Raw genomic sequence first — 20,466 nt, forward strand, 5'->3', positions numbered from 1 at the left:
TCTTCCCTTCACAAACGTTTAATCTGTCATCTGCCCTTTTGTAACTCAGTCAGGTAGCTGGGCCTCTGATTGCATCTCCATTGCTTGGAAGAGAAGATGCTTACACAAATCAGGACTCTCACCTTCAGTGATTTTCTTTGCAGCCTGACTGTTGGCAATCAGTTCCTGCTATTAGAGCCTGCTCCAGTTCTTCGGCACATTTTTACATCCCTATCTTTCTTTGAACAGTGTCGTCATTCCATTTAAACTAGAGATTTCCATAATATTGTCTTGATCTGATCAATCATGGAAATTAGAGATGGTACAATACGTAGATTCTGTGGTTGAGGAGATGTTGCTTTTTGCTGTGAGGGCTGGTCTGAGGACCAGTGTTTTTTACAGGAGAAAACTAAATTCTCCTGACAGACAGTTCAGGCATTTCTGGGCCTCATGTTTTTTCTCTCAAGCAGTAATACCACGGCATCCATGATCTCTATGGACAGTAATTACCAGTAGTAAGCCACATAATTGGGATAAATTAGGATTTTAATAGTACAACTTTCTTACTATTCCACCTGCGTTTTAAGCCCACTGTGATAATGTTTTATTATTAATCAGAGACATTTGAAAAATCAGATAAGTCTGAAAGGCTTATCTTGAGAAATTCATAAATCTTACAAGATTCCTCCTCTTTCTCCTCTGGAGAAGGCTATATTTTATCTTTAGTTGGCAGAGAGCTGTGCTGGTCAGGGAGACTGTGGTGAGTGCAAAAATTGAATTCAAACTTCCTGAATTCTGGTCCTGAGCCATGGCTCCAGGTTTTGTTTCCTGGTTTATAAAACTATTTAATGGAAACTGATAAATTGTTCACAGGTTTCATCTCAGCTTCTGTTTAGATGAACCCAACTCCTTTGAAGGCAGGGGACCTGCATTCTTTTTACCCTCAAAGTCTGCTATTCTTCCATAATTCTTAGTAAACAAAAAAGACACAAAACCCTATGTGCTTCCTTGTTGTCGTATTTTATTACTAATATTGGCTAGGCTACCTTGATAGACCTCAATCGAGCAAGTGTAGTTTACACAAGTGAAAATCAGAGTAGAATTAGACAAAAACCCCCCCAATATCTAAACAGACAAGCATAACAAATGTCAAAATTTCAGTTTCAGCAGATTTTACAAATAGGGTATAGTTTGACAACTGCAACATCAAAACGTTTATCCAGTAATTTTAGCTGTTTATCTGTGACATTAGCTGTGGATATGCTGCAGTCACATAGCAATGACTTCAGTACTGAAGAATCGCGTAGTTGTTTTATAAATATTTATAGTGCCAGCAGGAGTAGTAAAGTGTAGCAAACCTCAAAGTCTAGCATTGTTCCATTCCTTGTTGTTAAGACTCTTGCTCTGTTATTTACATTAGTCTCCAGTAAAAAATATTTTCAGGAATACCTGTCTGGATGCAGAAGCAAAGCTTTTATAGTATCATATATTGGTAGTGAATTATCACAGATGATAATTTTCCGCTCATAATCTGTAATTCAGTGAGTGTTGTGGTAAAATCTGTGGGCATATATCACAATTTAGTGCAAAATAATGGAAGACAAAACATTCAGATTTATTTCTCTGCCCTGTCAGGAAGGATTTATTTGTGGGAAAATGTTTTTCCCAAGAGCTAACCTAACTCTGAAATATCTCATCCCGTTGTTGTTGTTGTGTGCTCTGAAGTTAACAAAGCAAGCAGAATTGTACACATGAAGAGTGGGTGAATACTTGAGATGTAAAGTCACCTGTGTTACCAGATCATGCCGAAGGATTAACTTCATTCTAGGGCAAAAGAGCTTGGCAGCCTGGGGTTGCTGCTTTCTGCAGGAGACACTGGTCGTCTTCCCATCCTGGGCTGTTGAGAGGTCCCCCATCATTCGTGCTGCCAGCAGTGTCTGCAAGGGGAAAAACACAGGTTCCCCAAGCTGTTGCTCCCCACCTGCTCCTGTGCAGTCTTTGGAGGAGTTACTTGCATTACCAGCCCTTGTCCTGCTGTTCTGCAGGACCCGTCGCCTTCCCCAGTGCCAACAGTGCTACTGGTCAGGTGCAGGACCATGTCTCGCAGATATCCATCAGGATGCAGGATGACGTGTCTGCAGCGGAGCCTCTGCTCTGGACCGCTTGGGAAACCCGGAGTCGCAAGCGAGTCCTTCCAACCCCTGTGGGTGCAGCTGAGCTGTAATGGGATAGTAACTGATGGTATTAGTGAAGTGTCACTGCTTTGCTCCTGATCGGCCATTCCTTATTTGCAAAATGCTACTGCTGGCCCATGTCTGCACCATAGGCAGGAGCATGATGAACTAGGTAGTATAGCTATTCCCCCACTCTGGCCTGAGTGCAGTTTTACCATAAAAGCTAACATAAGGGCCTCATCAGCACACTCCAAAGCCAAGCTGAAGACTGGCTTGCTGCATCATAGGCTTTAAGAGAGTAGGGGGACAAAAATGCACTTAGGGGTGGTGTGAAGCCAGCAGATTTGAAGCAGAAAGAACAGGCAGATCATTTTCCCTTGGAGAAGGAGGAGTAATTCCTGGGAACGCTGGGAGACCAGAAGTGTGGCCAGAAAGTGTCAGTGCAGCCTGTGTTTGGAAGGTTTTTGTCACAAAATCCATTCCAGAAAGGTCACATGGACCAGCAAGAGTGAGCATACTCATCTTTTTTTCATTTTCCTGTTTGTCTCTCCTCCAGTTATGTGAAAGCTGGAATTTTATAATGTTCCTAAGAGAATGGGGCAACTTTTTTTTTTTTTTTGAGATTTCCACCCTGAGGTCTTCTAATATTTTAACTGACAGGAATAATCTGCCTTACTCCCTGTAAGGACTCCCTTTGGGTCCAAACTCAAAACTTCTCTAAGGCAAAAACGAATCTGCTAGGATTCCTCCTGATTTATGATTTCACAGAAGGATTTGTAATCCGAGTGAGAAACTGGCTTGTCAAAAACATGCTGAATTTTATTTGAGCCCTCTGGGCCTCTCTTCCCCACTTGTGCTAGTTTGGAAAATGATTCATTACGTGAAGGTGTACCCTTGAATGTATACGAGAGGTTATCTGTATAAACTTAGGTAATCAGATATCCACTGATGCTAGATTGCTCAACATTTAATTTAACGAGGACTTTGTTAAGTATAGAAGCCCTTTCAAATGTGTAATTTAGCTCTGGACTAGACATAGCACTGGAAAACATACATCCAGTAGGGAACACTCTGACTTTGGCAGGAATGATGTATGAGACATAAAATGAGGGGCCTCCTCCTCCCACTGTAATTCCTGCGGGCCGGTTCCTGAAGTCCTTAATCAGCAGCCTTTGCATTGCCTCTAGCAGGTTTGACTCCAACCAGAAAGGGACATAAACCACTACGTCTCTGGGAAGAAATCTGAGGGTGTGATCCCAAGGCTCTTTTTGACAGGATGAGCCTTGCCCACCCTGCTCTGGCCTGCTCCCAGTGTGGAAAGAAGGAGGTCACCCACGATGGACGATCCATGGCCGCGATTAAGTTTCAGTCAGGAGGGAGCTTCCTCAGAAAATCAGTTTGTTCTCACTGTCCTTGCTTTGGTGCATATTATAGAGAGGTCTTGCAGTACCCAGATGGAATTGTTTTCGGAAAGAGAGATGGGCAGAGCTGTGCTTCCCAAGTGTGGGTGAACACAGCCTCGAACTGTTACCCTTTTGTGTAGTTTTCTACACAATTGAGCTCAATATGGGGGCAAAGTAGGATAATAAATTTATGAGAAATGGAACAAAAGTGATATTAAATAGAGTTTCTAGTCCAGCACAATATGGCACACTTGGCTGTATCTCAGATTAACTTGCTTTTTTCTTCATCTAAGTGAAGTTGCTTTTCTTAGGCTGTTTTTGTTGGCTTCATGGACTTTTTTGACTGCAGGCTATAGTAGTAGACAGAAAGAACCCTTTCTTTGTGCAGGTTATGCTTTTGCACTTTAAATAACCAAGGCTGTAGCAGTCATTGCAATGCTCAATTATCCACTATTTTGTAGTTGCAATCTGCAGCCAACTTATACAATATACAATGAGGTATTATTAATTGACTACATGTCAGCCACTAACTCCTGTGCTGTTTTTTTCCCCTGCAGATGTCACCGTTGTCCACACCTGCCCACCAGACCTTATGAGAGGAGTGAGAAGCCATGCATGCTGTCTGAGTACATGGAACAATACCCCGTTCATCCCATCACTCCTCCCAGAGACTCCTTTAAGCCAAAGGAAGTATACAAGATGGCGCGGATACCCATGGAAGGCATCTCGACTACCAAGTATGAAAAACAGTGAAAGCGAGTGAGGAGTGTGACTTAGATAATGTGTGTGTGAGAAAAGGGTAATGGAGAAAAGGAAAATGGTTAGTTTTCACAAGTGGTGCCTGAAGAGAGCAATGTTGCAGTTGTACAAAAACTCATGAGGGCTCTGTGAAGGAGAGATGAAGGTCTGAGGCCACTTATTGTAGTGGAGGCAAGCAGCTATGTTTCTTGCACTTCCTGGAGGTTGAGATGTGGTCTGATCAGAGAATACATGGACCATAGAAGCACAGTCATGGTCTTGGCTTTTCTCACTTTCTATTTTGGGAAGGTTTCTTGGAAAACAACAGAAATGTTGCCTGGGAAAGTATGGATGATACTGGAGGAGTTTTGTGGCTTTTTTGTTCTGTGTTTTCTGTGGCACTTTGTACACTGTGAGTGACTGGTTTCCAAGCAGGTGTGAATAGGGTAGAGCTGGATGATTGGGAAGGGGTGTGGGTGGTTTCCTCAAGGCAGTCACTGTGGACTGCTGGGCTGTTTCTGCTTCTCAGCTATGTTGTTGGTCAGTCTTGATATCTGGCAGAAGTCCTCACACTTTCACTGTGCCCATTTTCCTGATGGAAGTAACTGCTGAGGCTCTTCCCTGCTGCTGGTAGAGTGAGGTGCCAAGTGCTTGTCCACAGAAGAAACTCATAAAAAATAGGAATCTGATCCCTTAATATGAATCTGAGAACTTCCCTTTCCTCAAACAGTGGCTGCTGCCTGATCTTGATTTTTGTCCTCTGTCGTCCTTTGTCATCACAGGCACAGTCATGAGCAACATCACTCCTGCCTTTGCTGAACCAAATTAGACACCTAGGAGATTTTAATGGCTACTAATAAAGTCTTAGCAGCTAACACCACCTATTTGTTCTCATTCTGACATGAAGCTCTACCAACTCCTTCCCCTGCCCATGCCTTTTTATCGTCAATTTAAATCACAAACATGGCTGTTAAAGTCTGAAATGCCCAACTTACATTTGGGATGCCCCTGTTGTCTACGTAGGAGTTTTCAGCAGTAACCAAAAGGATCGGAGTGTTTCAAAGAGCAGACTTCACTTCTATATACGCCTTTCATCTCCAGCATGAGACGAAGCAGTTAGTTAGTTAGACATCTTTGTGTCTGCCTGTAACTAAATCCTGGGCTCACTGGTGTCCTCTTAAGGCAGGTGAGAAGGCGCAGCCACCGTGTGGGGTCAGTCAAGGAGACCTTAGAAACTTCCCCTTCAATCAGCAAAACCACCCTTGCTCACACAAGGCTAGTGTTTTCCACCGTAACTGTTACTCCTGGAGTTTAGTACTTCTGAAAAGCAGACTAGTAAGAAAGCACAGAAACTACTTACATTTGCTTCTTCAGTGTCTGCACTCTACCAAATACGTAAAACTTGCTACCCTTGTAATAGGGAAAAACACAGAGCCTGAACAGTTAGCAACTGGATTGCAAGTCCTGCTGTTCTCTGGCAACACTGGTAAGAAAATACACCCGGCATGAAAGTACCAAGACCTAGTGGAAAAGTGCCGCCACCTATTAGAGGGCTGTGAGGCCAGCAAACATCAAGTTGTCACCAGAATTCTCTAATAACACTTCGCGGAGTGTTAGGTGTCACACTGCAACAGGAAGCTCCCTTGGTAAAGATTTTTCTTGGCGTCTTGGATGCAGGTTGCCACTGATTTATCAGCAGATCGATCTCTCCTCCGTAATCTCCCCTGCAGGTTCTGTTGTGTCGCAATAGTCAGTGGTGGGAAATGGTACTCCCACTGTCAGGAAACTTGATCACACCGGTGAGGAGCTGCCTGCCCGTGGTCTGTTACTTGCCTCTGGTACAGGCTCGGCTGTTTCAAACGTGGGATTGTGCAGCGTCCTGTGAGTGATGTGGGAAAGACCCTCGCTGTTACAGAGCTCCCCCTGCCAGTGAGGGTGCCGCATGCGTGTTGTATCCCTGTTTGTCTTTTCTTGGCCACTCTTAAAAAACACAATGGCTTTAGATTGCTGAGAAAAGTATGCCAAGGGGCAACGACGTGTGTGACATCTACATAAGTACCTCTTGGTGCTCTTGGATATTTTTTTTACTTTTGCATTTCTGTTTTTATCCCTATACCTAATACTTTGCAATGTGAATTCTCTTCTTTTGAGACTTTTGAGAACCCTGTTTGTTTGCTAAAATAGGTAACTAATACAGTATACTCAGAGGCTCTGGCTCTTGCCCACCCAACATCACTCCAGATGCAAAGCGCAATATTAATATTAGAATAGCTCCTGTACTGACTGTTTCTCCTGTCCAGCTGCTAATGGTGTAAACACATCTGCATGCCAGTGGAAAAGTACTCTGACATTAGAGACTGAATTCACTGGTGCCAGGGCAGCAGACTTGCTGCCCTGTACCAAAGGAGGTGGGCAGTGAAATAGATTCAGGTTAGGGAGTGTCGGATGGTGATGTTATTTTCTTCTCCGTCTTGTTTCTGTAATGTTTTGTTGGATTTAGGTAACACTACCTTAAGTGGCTCTTTTACAGTGATGCCTGAGAAAAAGCTGACTGACTATGCTGGTGTTTCTTTCCTCAACTGCTGTTTTGCTGTAGGACTCTTTTGTCGTTACGTCCCCATCCTGGGTTGAAGTGCTGTACAGGGTGTTGTCTGGGAAGGCTATGGTTGCCTCTCTCATGTTTCCCATACATACTAGATAGCCTGCTGTAACTATTGGGCTTTTAAAGGGAGCTACGTCTTCTGGGGAAACTCCGCTGTAGAACAGAGGTAGCTTTGTGTAAGGCCATTAACCTCACTGGGTGGAGAGGAGGAACCTGGCCTGCCTGAGGTTGTCCGGAGCTGCCTTGGTTCCTTTTTCAGAGTCCAGGTTTCCAAACATGAAAGCCTCGCGTGTTTCCCTAACTGCTTGTATCCTATCCAGACTTTCTCAGGCTGTGGAGATAAGGGGAAGTATTAATTTCTTTGTGCGTCCAGAAAAAGGAACATAATTTTTTCCTTAAGACAAAAGGCGTAATGAAATTATTCTTCACAGGAAAGATTACATAGCTCGTGAAGTGTTGCCACAGAGACTTAAACCACCTCAAAAGCCCGTCAAGAGTGATGACAGTATGGATTTGACCTCCACTTACAAAGAAGATTATAACTCCTACCCTATCTGTCAAGTACCTCCATGCCTCCCCCGTGTGATGAGACACATCCCCAGCGCCAAGATGGATACAATATCCACTTACAACGGTACGTGCCCTTGCAACTTCTTTCAGAACTTCACCAGTAGCTTAATTTTTTATGAAGAATGATCAAAGCAGTGTGCAGTTGTTATTCCTTCTGTCTATGCATGGCAAGATGTGCAGGAACCACACAGACACAAATTGTTGTGAATACAGCCCCGCATTAATGGTAGCATTGGGATCCCTCTGAATTCAGCTCCTTGGCATGTCTGAAAGGCCTACAGGCATCCTAGGTAGAAGCAGGGCCACGTGAACTCCTGCAAGTGGGTCCAGCACCTCATCTTTAGAATGTACTGAACATGATCTTGGTATACTGTGGGGGTGGTTCACACATTCAGCTAGGTCTGAACAGGTCTTTTTGTGTTAATCTGTGGATGTGCAAGACACACAGAAGTCCAAAGTACTCAAGCTCTACTCTTGGCAAAACAGGTCAACTTTACATCTACCTATGCCCTTGTTTCTCAGTAGCAGTAACTTGGTGTAGTTGTTGTGGGGGCTTTGTTCTCTGTGGGCACGAGTTCTCTTCTGCATGCACGGTGAGAAAAAGTTCAGTTACACAGTTACAGTAACTGCACTCGTTTTGGTAGTAAATCTAAGTAGAAAATCAGAGAGTTTTGCCTCCCCTCTGCACGCCTGCCAGCTAGCAACTGTTGCTGGGCAGATAGCTAGCATTTGGGTATTTCTTAAAATAATTTTTATTTTATTTTATTTTATTTTATTTTATTTTATTTTATTTTATTTTATTTTATTTTATTTTATTTTATTTTATTTTATATTTTATTTTATTTTATTTTATTTTATTTTATTTTATTTTATTTTATTTTATTTTATTTACTTTATTTTACTTTATTTTACTTTATTTTTATTATACTGTACCAATATAAAAGCTTATAATTGGTGCTATCATTGAGATTTGTCCCAATGTGCAGAAAAAATTTTTTTCTTAAAACTCAAAATGATAAAGGAAGTAAGGAAATAAAAGGTATGTGAATGCAGTGTTAAGATTATCCAGCTGAAATGACTGAAAGTCAGACTTCAGTGCAGCTGCATGTTTGCAACGGCATAAGCTGGAATTTTTACATTAAGCACAGAGGAAATACTGTCCATTTAGGATGACTTGAGTCGTGAAGACTATGACCCACAGGTGCAAAATACCCACGTTTACACAATTTTGAGCACTTTGTTTTGCATAGGCAATGTCACCAGATGGTATTCATTGGTAAAGCGTCAGTGAAGCCAATAAAAAAAAAAGGCTGCTTCATGCAAGCAGAGGATCTTTCCTTCTGTGTTTAGATATCCTTAACTTCTCTATATCTGAACCAGATGTATATCTTTGTCTTTTATCAGTGTTCAGGTCAGCACCTTAACTGTTACTCCAGAGCTCTAATAAAACGTATCACAGACACATTTGGTTATAATTTGCAGTATTTTTCAAAATACTGCAAATGGAAATCTTCGTCCAAACCCTCTCAAAGATCAAGTTGCATACTGAATTAATTCCCTTTTAAAGGCCCAGGTTCACAAAACCCCCCCCAAGTTTTCATTGTGCTATTCTCTAAGCATTGCTAGGCTTTACTGATCACTAGCCAAGTGTGAAATTTTTAAACAGACTATTCAATTAATTATCATCATTCAAATATTTAAGCAGCGTATAGAACAGTGCTGCATTGATATTAAATTACCTTTCCTACTGTATTGTCATACTCCTTCGCACTAAACACGCCATATCCCAAGTGACACAGTAGGTTTAAGACGATGCTATTGCGTATCACAATTAAAGTCAGATGACTTTGCAACTGAAGGTTTCAAAATTCTCATCTCCTCCAAGCTACACACGTAGTTGTTTCTATCCATCTGCAGGTATGTAATCTAATTTTAGTTTTGTCTTGCTTGGCTATAGTGAGAAGTGCCTAACCCTTCAATAACATATGGTTCATATCCTCCGTTCCTTCCTGTACCCCCTAATGTTTTCAAGATTGTGCTACATGGGAAACTATTAATATCTATGGGAGAAGAATTAGAGTTACAATAAAATTGTAACATATTTTGAAGGAATAGTAGCACTGCTGGCTTACACTAAGTAAAATAAATTCATAATACCTATGAGGTCTCCAAATGTGTAGAGCTTGTAAATTTTTAAAATTGAAGACAGATGGACTTGCTTGTCATATTTTGAATATTTTGCAAAAGCTGTGGTTACGTCCAAAATGCACTGACTGTTTTTGCAGCAAAGATGATGGGAGAACCTAAAATGTTTTTTGGTAACTATTGGTTGGCATCTGAAATGTCAGATCTTTGAATGAGTCCTCGCTTAGAGATGGATTGAATCTTGTGAGCTTATCACTTTTTAACACTTTGTTAATACATTATCTGTAATGACACGTGTCCATATGTGCTTGTGGTTCACCCAAGAACCCAAGAATGTGGTGTACCCTAGGCACGGGAACAAGGTCAGCATCCCACAGTGCGGTGGTGCCCAGACATCTGCTGTTCCCCCAGAGAAACAGAAGCACCTGGGGCATTCAAACACCCCTGGCACTAGCAGGGCACACAGCCTGGGCTTCAGTGGCACCAACAGTGGCAAACAAATGTCTGTGCTGGTGCGCACAGCAAGGCCCATGTTCTCAGCTGACTACACTAATTAGCAGAATGAGGGCAGCTCTGTACCCAAGGGCAGGGTCCTTGCTAGGAACAGCATGGTGTCCGTGGCTGCTGCTTCCTCTCTTGTGCCAGGACAGAGGAACTTGATGTGAACCAGAAGGACTTTAAATGGATAACTAATTGGGGCAAAAAGTGACTTTTTTTGGGTCAACTTCACATTGTAATGAACACATGTTTTGTGTAATTGTGTTTGTGCAGTACAATAACCACTGCCATTCAAAAGGAACAACTCTGGATTTGAGAGTTCAAATATCCTGATACCTAATTGCATCATTTACTTTCTAGTACTTTGAAATCCAGACTTCCTTCCTGTTCAGAGTCAGCTGGAAGCTTATTTGCCTCATGACTCTCAATGTGGTTTGAAAGTAGGGAAAATTTAAAAAAACAACAAAAAAATCAACTTGGGTTATCTCCAAGACTATTTCATTTCAACTTCCTACCAGTAACCATAACGCTCTCTAGGGGAAGTTGCACAAGATTACTAGGAAGGGAAAAAACCATGGTCTTGTGGCTGCAGCACTGGTCAGAGAGTTAGGCAGCTTTGCAATAGATTTCTAGTGTGACTGACTGCAAATCTTTTTAAATCTCAGTGCCTCATTTTATTTATTTTTCCTGGTATCCTGCCAAGAAAAGAAATTATGAATGTCCCTAAAATGCCACCTAAAATGTTTTCTTAGTCATGAATTTGGATAGCAAGATTTTGGGATTTTGGACCATCTCTGTGTGTAGGCTTGGTCCGCAAATTCCAGCACAGTTTTTCAATTAAGGAAGAATTGGAGACAGAGTTACAAGCTCCTCCTTGGTTCCTGCTTGTTCTGACGGCAGGAGTACGATGAGAGCAAAGCCAAGAGCCGAGGAAATGCCACACAGCACAGCTTGCTGACACCAAGATGCACTGCAAAACCGTGAACTCAGCAAACAGTAGGCAGCATCACGTCTGTGTTGTTGAGAAATCAGGTCATCCCCAAATGAGAAGGTACAAAGAGGAAGGGTAGCTCTGCAACTTGGCTTTTAGGGTGGAACAGTGGACATCTGTTTCTCCTTGCCCCAGAGACACTGTGGGAGACACCTGAACAACCTTCAGCAGACATGGACGTACTCTGCCTGTGCTCTGAGCCAGCACGACATAGCTGCAGGAAGGTCGTGAAGGGGTCGAAGTCAGTGCTGTGATACTTCACTTTCATGACTTCTGGTTGCCTGAGCATGAGGACAGCACCCACTCAGTCACCTGCAGAAAAAGTCTCTGCAAGACTTAATCTTCACAGAATCACAGAATGGTTTGGGTTGGAAGGGACATTAAAGATCATTTAGTTCCAACCCCCTGCCATGGGCAGGGACACCTCCCACTAGACCAGGCTGCTCAAAGCCCCATCCAGCCTGGCCTTGAACACTTCCAGGGATGGGGCATCCACAACTTCCCTGGGCAGCCTGTTCCAGTGCCTCACTATCCTCACAGTAAAGAATCTCTTCCTGATATCCAATCTAAATCTACCCTCTTTCAGTTTGAGGCCGTTACCCTGTGTCCTATTATTACACTCCCTGACAAATAGTCCCTCCCCATCTCTCCCGTAGGCCCCCTTTAGGTACTGGAAGGCTGCTATAAGGTCTCCTCAGAGCCTTCTCTTCTCCAGGCTGAACAACCCCAACTCTCTCAGCCTGTCCTCATAGCATAAGTGCTCCAGCCCTCTGATCATCTTCGTGGCCCTCCGCTGGGCCTGTTCCAACAGGTCCGTGTCCAACATTGTATTTGACCATCTCTGTAGGTGTGGGTGGGTACTGGACTATTTTCATCCCATTTTCTGTGTAGATGCTAAACATTTCCAGGGGTCATCACACTAGTGTATAGTGTTTTCTACAGCAGCTCTTTTAGTAGGATTTGTCAATCATTACAACATCAACAAATATTTATTGTAGTAGAAAATGTAATAATAAAAACATAATATGGTATATGCCTAAACTCACCAAAGAACTTCAGTCAAGCACTTAGGTTTCGTCTTACATTTCAGATGACTATGTTCTATGGAATGAGCCAAAGACAGAGACGATCAGACCAGATGACAGGTTTCGCCCATCAGAAGAAAAATTTGACCACACAACCGTTGTCCGGGATGACTATCTCTACAGGGGACCAGTTGCTACTCAAAGCTGCAAACCTCAGAATCTGCAGAAAAGCAAGGCTCCCTTTGAGAATACAACCAATTATAGAATGAATTACGTGCCACATCCTCTGGAGAAACTTTATGTCCATAAATATGAGAAATACAAGGTCAACGAGGTTCCATTCGATGGCCTCACAACCCACAAAGTTTCTTACAAGAGACTGGCTGGTCAGCCAGCCAAACTGGCAAAGCCATACCAGCCAAAGCTTCTCCATGATCTGCCATTTTCCTCTACAACTGAGTTTCAGGAAAAGTACCAAGCTTGGCCACAGCCTCCTCTATTCACCAAAAAACCTGATGTATATCTTCCTCCTCTGGAGAAAATGGACCTTCACACCACTACTCAGATGCATTTTAAGTACCCAAATGGCAAGCCAGCCAAGATGTGTCGATCTTTGCTCCAGCTTAAAAAAAGTACTGAGCCATTCAATAGCTCTTCTATAATGAAGGAAGACTATAAACCTTGGCTGTGCAAGAGACTAAAACCCATCACTCATGCTCCAGAGCTGACTTTCCCAGCACAACCAATGGATTGCTTGACTACCTTTCAGAACCATTATGTGCATCAGCCACTCACAGTTACAAAGAGCTATAAACCCGGCTGGTCAGGCCCAAAGCATGACACTCTGCTAGATGATAAAACCACCTATGCTACCAGCTACACACCAAAGGCCATTGTTAAATGCTTGGCTTCTTACAAAGACCCACCTGGTTACGTCTTTGAGGGAAGTGATGCGGATGGTCACAATCTCTATCTCCCTGCTTCCAAGAGCGAGTGCCTGCAAGGTGACCACTGAAGGTAAAAGAGAGTGGATGCAGCCTTTTTGGAAATGGATTCAAAGAGGAAGGCCTCAGTGAGTTACAAATGACAGCTTTATTTTGTTTGTAACCTTCTTTCAAACCAATCACTAATTTCATATTTAGAGAGCTCTTAAAATAAACTTAATTTCCAGGCATTGGCTTTCTCTGGATCATTTGCACAAATGAAAAACATAAAATCCAGGGAAAAGACACACTGATCCTTTTTTGTCTGTATGTTTTTTTTCCCACCTAATTCTTGCTCTTTAATTGAGAGAGATAACCTCCTTCTGAGGCACTAAAAGAGATATGTCATGGTAACATACATCATTATTAGTGTTACGGGGGTTTGGCCGCATTCATGACGACAGTGGTAGAACAGCCTCTTCAGATGAAGTGTGAAGTGCTGTGAAGTCATACTTAAAAGTGATGGCTGGATAACAAAGTCTGAGATCTGTCCTTGTTAGTCATTCCCATCAAAGACGTGTACAAAAGGTACAATTACTGGATAAATATTATCGAAAATTGCACCTTCGTTAATTGTGTCACTGTGCTGCTCAAAATCTAGGCTATCAGATGTGAGGTTGTCACCCCAAAGATGCCACCCTAGGCTGACAACTTGCAAGGGAAGCTTTTCAGTCAATGCTCTTTGCTGCAGGATGTAGGTGCTTTGAAACCTGTTGGGATAGAACTCTTCCATAAGTCCTTGCAAGCCAAAGCCAAATGCATCCCATCTGGAAACGTGAATGTGTAACCCTGAGGTTGGGAAGCCACTAGAAAAATCACCCTAGAGACACCGTGGTTCTCCATCGCTTGAAATCCTTAAATCAGTCCTAGAGGCCTTTTCTAAAGATATGCTCTAGTTCAATGAAAAATTTTGTGCTTGCAGCAGGAACAACTAGGCAAATATCTATAGATTACAGTATACAAAAGGGCCCAACTATTGATGGCTTCACACAGCCTTCAGAAATTCAGGAATCTGTAAAATATTCACTCACCTGTAATGAGGTATTGACCCAGAGTATGTCTGGCATTTCATTTCAGCTCCTACTGTCTTACCAGCCTTCTTGAACCTTCGCATCTTCAATGTTGAGCTTTGACAGAAAAAAAATTTCTTCTTCCCCGTCTCTTTTTATTCACTTTTTTTTTCTCATTTTATTTACCAGCCTGTAATTCTGTAATTCTGTCAATTCTGAAATGGAGTTTATATGAGAGAAACAGCTGTGGCTTGTGACTGCAGAAGAGGTTGTTCTTTTATGCAGGAAAGCTCCCCGACTGTTCTTCCAGCTCCTTGATGTGAGACTGGCAGTGACTGCAGAGCCAGGAGAGTTTAGCCTGTAAATTTATCTTTATTACAGGTTTGTATTTTTCTTTTGTTGGGTGGAAGTTAGTTTTATCGAGATGGATATCAGTGCAATATGCTACTTAGCATTAGTAATTGCTGGATTTTGAACATTAACAACAGGAGTCTTGATTTTTCAAACAGTGGAGCAGCTCACAGCACCATCAATTACTGGTTTTATTCCAACACTTTCACATCATGAGATGCAGGTTTGAGTTTTTTTCCCTGACTTGTACCTAAGTGTATAAAAAAATTATTAAAACCAATACATGATAACACTAAGGAACAACATGAGTTCACTTGAATGACTAAAGATATGGTTCCACAGAAACTGAGGCTGATTAAAGCTTGGGTTGCTGTGGTCTCACCTTTCTCTCTGCCTGCAGCTGCGTGTTTGCCCTGTTGTCTCTCTTACTGCTCTCTGACTACATGGTGGGCTAGGTCAGGAGACTGACCTGGCTGAAGGCAAATCCATTTTGGCAAAACCAAGGCTAAGAACCATTTACTTCATTTCCCTGAGCTGGTGCACCACACAGTTGCACAATTACCAACTTAGGTGCAGGATGTCAGCACAGAGAGGAATGCACGCCTCAGGTAGCCCAGACTCGTCTTGGTTGGAACTGCTGTGGATGTGCATCCCCCCTTCCCAAACAAGTTTTGCAATGCCTCCTAATTTGGTGTTGCCCTGAAGCAGAGGGCTTTATGGGCTGTGGGACCTCCCTTGAAGGAAAAGCTTTTTTAACCCTGTCTCTGTCCGCCGCCTCTTCTTCTCCCAAGTGGAGTGCTGATGACAAGGTGAGCCTGTCCATTGCATGGACGAGGCTGGACTTCTGCTCCTTCTGGCCTCCTGTGCGTGCAGCAGGCCTCCCTTTGCTCTGTGATGCAGTTAGAGTAAAGCAACATCTTTCCAGCCTGCAGCTTAATTTTGATTAAAATGGGGGCAGTGTCATTAGAAAATCAGCATAAGAGAAAATTGTAATTTGGAGGTGAATTGAGTTGTTGAACACAGAAAATAAAGATGGGCTGCGCTGCAGTACATGGGATTTGGTTAATGTTTTCATGCAGAATGAATTTATGGATAAAGATGAGCAGAAGTTAGTTTTACCTTATGTTTGCGACAATAAAACTTAACTTTTTCTTAGAGTGGTCACAATCTCAGAAAGCAGGAAGCACAAGAACAAGTAAGAAGCCCAGAAAAAGAGCTTAAAAGGCCATTGAACTACACCACAGGTTTGTGTAATTGTTTTCGAAGTTACGTAAAGGGGGAGGAGGAAAATGAAACTATACTTGTGTGCGTGGCAGAACTAGGTGCTAGATGAACTAGCACTTCTTCAGAAACCTCTCAGATGTTCTGTAGTAATCCTCCCGGCCTTGTGGGACAATAATGAGCGAAAAAAGACTACCTGCCGCTGGCCCAGCTTCCCATGTTGGAAGCAACCTTGAGGAGCTCATGAAACTTGAACTCATGATGCAGCACGAGGCAACATTTCTCACTCAGTGAGCACAGGCATGCAAAGAAGGGAGTCAGCTGGAATCTGCCTCCTACCTCATTCATTGGTATTTTTGAGGAATGGATAATGACATGAATACCTAAACACTGGCCCAAGTACAAAGGCTACTATGGAAAAGTGTTTCAAAAGCCAAAATGCAAGGATGAAAGCCAGGGGCTTTGTCCTTGGCAGGGTTGAGAAAGGGGAGCTGTACCACGAAGCACGCAAAAAAGAACAAGGAGGATTGTGCTGAGCAACAATAGATGAAAACTGCCACTGCCAGGGCAGGTTACTACATTGGTATCCATTACATAATTATTGGCAATAGACATCAGCTGTGCACAGGAACAGTCCCCTGTACATACACTACGCAGTCTGTTTGGAGGATAGCTTCTTCCTGCATCCCTGAAAACATAGAAGAGGTCACCAGGGCTACTGATCGCCAGGGCAAAGCACAATCTGTTAGGCAAGTCTTAAGCATGAAAGCTGAATCAAGGAGACATGTCCAAACTAAATTTCAGAAGGGTAGCAGCTTCTTGGAAGGTCCTGAGTGTCTGCTCAGCCAGGGGACTGTGATTCCTGCCTGTGGAAAGGCTGAGCAAAAATAATTGATTCCCCTGTCCTCAGTGGTCGACAAAATACACCACCACCAAAACAAACAAGTTATCCACCTGGAATAATGGGGGAGGTAACTAATCAGTTCAGTTTTGACTTGTATGGTATCAGCCTTTTGACCACCTGTGCCTGCAAGGAGTGCAAACCCCAGTGCCTCACATCTGCAGGACACGGTTACTCCATCTGGAGAAGATTTGCAGTTGGCAATAGGTGAGAGGTCAAAAGAATCAGTAAGTTATATAATTATAGTCTAGAAATACGAACAGACAGCAAATTTGTGAAAAGTTTACCACTATAAACTCTAAAAAGGGCTTCACCCAATGCTATAGATTACTAGAGAGAGCAAATTGTCAGCACCTCAAGTGTTTCAGAGCTATGAAGAAGGTGTTAAAAGACAAATGGTATGCTTCAGCAAGGACTGAGGATGTTCATATCACAGAGGGAAGCAATGTCGATCCTGGTATGATACTCGGGAGACAGGAGGCAGCTGAAATTAATGTATGAAAAAGCAAACCCTTTCTTAGCAAGACAAAAAAAAAGACTTTCCTGGGGCATGGATAGGATCTCCCTGAGGGAGCCGTGTCATCTCAGCTGGAAAGAAACATTTGGGCAGAGAACTGCAGTCTGGGTTCAGGGGGATGGGAAACTTCCATAATAAATTTTCTGAGCAGAGTTTGCTTTTGGCTGATCCCGTTACAAATCCCTCTTCCCCCTACTGTACTGGTATCTCTCTCTGCCTCTTTCCCACATTGGAATCAGTAGACTGATGATTCGTGCCTGTCTTCTTGCTTTTGTGGGGAAATACTGCTTTGGGGCAACCTGATTTTCACTTCTCCATCTGGCTGCATGTCTGTCCCACAGATGTTCGGGGCTGCATTCAGCAGGGAAGGAAGAGGGTAACTCTTAAAGAGGCAATGGCGGTTTTGGCTTTATATTCCCTGTTTCCACCAGCTCGCTAGCTCTGTGTTTGCTGATGCGGAGTACTGTCCCCAGGCAGGCGAAAGGGCTCATGTGTCACTGCTGAGTGCCACCACGTGGGCTTGAAGGTGCTGCTTTGCTGGGCGAGCAGACCCCTGCTCTGCTTTGCTCTCTGCTAAAGAAAAGTGCCTGTGGGATCCTCCCTGCACAGCTGGATTTGATTTGCTGTGATTTGTACGTAGTGGGCTAACAGTGAGATTGTTCTTCTTTGGTAATAAAATCACTAGGTTGTATGCTATTAGTTGAAAACTGACTCCATCAGTCTTTCAGTAGGTGAAATGTTTTAACAAGCATCCACCAACTTCATGGGCTATTTATTTAAACGACTAATTCATGCTTTTTAAAAAAAAAAAAAAGCAGCATGTTGAAAAGGGTGGGGGGAAGTCTCGATATAGCCCAAACCAAATTACTCCTCAGCCTGACCATTAAGCACTTCCTTCAGAGAAGGCTCCTCACGTGGAAAGCAAGCTGTCCACGGCCCGTCTGGTGTGATCTTTCTGGTTCAGGTTTTATGATGGTGCTTTGCCACTGGCCCTGCGTAGTTTGTAAACGAAGTAGGCTCAGACCTCATGCGAGACCTAGAAGCAGCAGACTACTTTATAGTATTAAAGAGGGTAGTAGTAGGGAGTGGTTTCTCATGCCCGTGTCGTCCTAAGCTTGTGTGGATAACTATATGCTTACTATGCAATCACTCACATCCTGCTGCTCCTTAAGCAAACAGTATGTATATGTAGTCAGAGTACAACCGTCCGGTGTCCCCTTCCCTTTTAGCCACATAAACCAGCATATTTTTATTTATATCTACACAAATATAAAGTTTTCTTTGCAAAGGGATTAAAGGCTTAGGGCAACACTCTTGTTTTTCCCTTTTTTCCCCTGCTCCTAAGAGGTAAGCAGTGTGTTAGCAGGAAGAATAGGGAACTGCAACCTGAACAAGCAGTACACCATTTTTTCATTGTTTTGGCTTATAAGCCCTAGTTATCAGGGTTTCATAAGTCCTATCCTTGCCCAGGACAGTTGAAGTGCCTCCCCACTCCTCCCTGGTTGCAGAGCACTTGCTCTACCCGCAGAGAAGAGTCTCCTGCCTGGGCTTGGTTCAGCTGGGGCCTCAGACAGTGTAGTCCTACCACCTGTGCTGTGGACCTCCTATAGCCTCAGGGACACAGCCAAATGCCTGGTCTTTCAGCCAGTACCCGGGAAATCCCTGTCTGGGCAAGTGTGGAGGCACCCTGTGAGATAGGAGTGCTGTCTCTGGTGAAGGACAAGCATTTTGTTGTACCAGGGACCCTTTTGTTGTGTGAGCTTAGTGGAGATGCTGCAGTAGCTTCACTGACATGGCGTGCAGAAAACTCTGTTCTTTAGAAACACGGTGCCTATCTTCCCCAGAAGCCATTGTTCTTGCTGTCAGAGGCAGTAATTTTGTAGGGCTTGTGGAAGGAGTGTGGTAGGATGGAGTCTCTCCTTGGAAAGAAGTAATGTTTAGTAATTACATTTAGTAATTAAATCATTCATCAGGCTCAAAGACCTGTAGAGCTTTTTGGAGCGATGTAAGCCAAGTGAGGGGGGGAGGAGTGGATCTGGGCTCTTGCCACTGGCGCAGTGAGGTACCAAGGAGAAATGGGTGTGCGATGGGAGGTGCAATGCTGCATGGCGCCTTCCCATCTGCCACACTTCATGGACAAGCAACACGTGCAATTCAGAGCAGCCTGAGGCAGTACAACTTGCATAGGGTACAGATTGATATGGACTCAGAGAGGGGCCTTAAAGACATTCCCAGGCAATCTCTGGTTTCTGTGTGAGGTAAGCGTGTGCAGGTCTCCCAACATGTGTGCTCATCAGTCGCAGCGCCAAAGGCAGGCACCAGTGTAGAGCCGATACGTGTGAAGGGCAAAGCACGTCCAGTGGGCTTCCCACATTAAAAGCAAACCCCAAAGCGCTGGCAAGATTCTCATGAGAATGAATTGCATCCGATTGCGGTTATAGTTGGTGATACTGGCAGCAAATATTTCAACTTTCACACTTTTCTTTATGCTGTCAGCTACTTTCTATGTCAGTGACAGGGTATGTGCTTTGCCCTCAGCATCTCTAGCAACAGTACCTACAAACTGATATTATTTCATCTTATTTTGGTTTTTTCAGTCGATTTTTTTTTTATTGGTCAGAAGCCATTTTTTTTGCTGTGCTAACCTTGATTCTTCCTGTGTAAAGCCTTCTTTATATGAGCATGAGCTGATATACATGTGATTTCGTGGACTTCTAGTCTTAGCCATCATCGGTGATCACTGAAGGAAAGATGAAGTTGAGCACCGCATTTGCTTCTGAGAGGGACAGATGGAGAATAAAACGTATTGTTGTGTTCGTGTCTTCACATGTGAAGTTGAGAATGGGAGCAAGAAAATTGTATCTATCTCAGTGAAAAGGCAGAAGGGGATAGAAATGAGTATTGTGATCAGAAGTGGAGATGCTGAGACATGGCTTTTCCCCTTACAAATCTGGATAAATAGCATATTGGGTTGCATATTACTGGAAAGCTTTAGTAAGAAATTTATATCAAAATTTGATTAAAATGACTACTATATGACCAGGCTTTAGATTTGATTCTGATTGACTGGAGGGAAGATGTTGGGTGGAGAAGGTGAAGAGCAACACAGGTGAAAATGATGATAAACCAACATGGTTTTAGTGTGAGAAATGTGTAAGATCAATAGAAAAAGGATGTTTGATTGTCCCTTCCCTCATTTTTTTCAAACTAAAGTATTTGTTATCTTCTTTGGTTTCCACAAATAAAAGCTGAGTGTGAGAGCTGATACATAACACTATTTATAAATATACATATACCTTTAAACAAGAGAATGAAGGGAATGGTTAAATTGATGATTCCCAAACTGTGGTCTGCAGCT

At 43.1% G+C, this 20,466-nt stretch overlaps 1 protein-coding gene across 1 annotated transcript; it reads left to right on the forward strand.

The window, feature by feature from the left end:
• Positions 1-4,255: 4,255 nt before the first annotated feature.
• On the forward strand, positions 4,256-13,140 carry SAXO1 (stabilizer of axonemal microtubules 1). The gene is made up of 3 exons (XM_063321256.1): positions 4,256-4,293; positions 7,328-7,530; positions 12,191-13,140. Exons 1-3 carry the CDS (start codon positions 4,256-4,258, stop codon positions 13,138-13,140), a joined length of 1,191 nt encoding a protein of 396 aa, XP_063177326.1.
• The last annotated feature ends 7,326 nt before the right edge of the window (positions 13,141-20,466 follow it).

Source organism: Chroicocephalus ridibundus, chromosome Z, assembly GCF_963924245.1.
Source record: "Chroicocephalus ridibundus chromosome Z, bChrRid1.1, whole genome shotgun sequence".
NCBI lineage: Eukaryota > Metazoa > Chordata > Aves > Charadriiformes > Laridae > Chroicocephalus > Chroicocephalus ridibundus.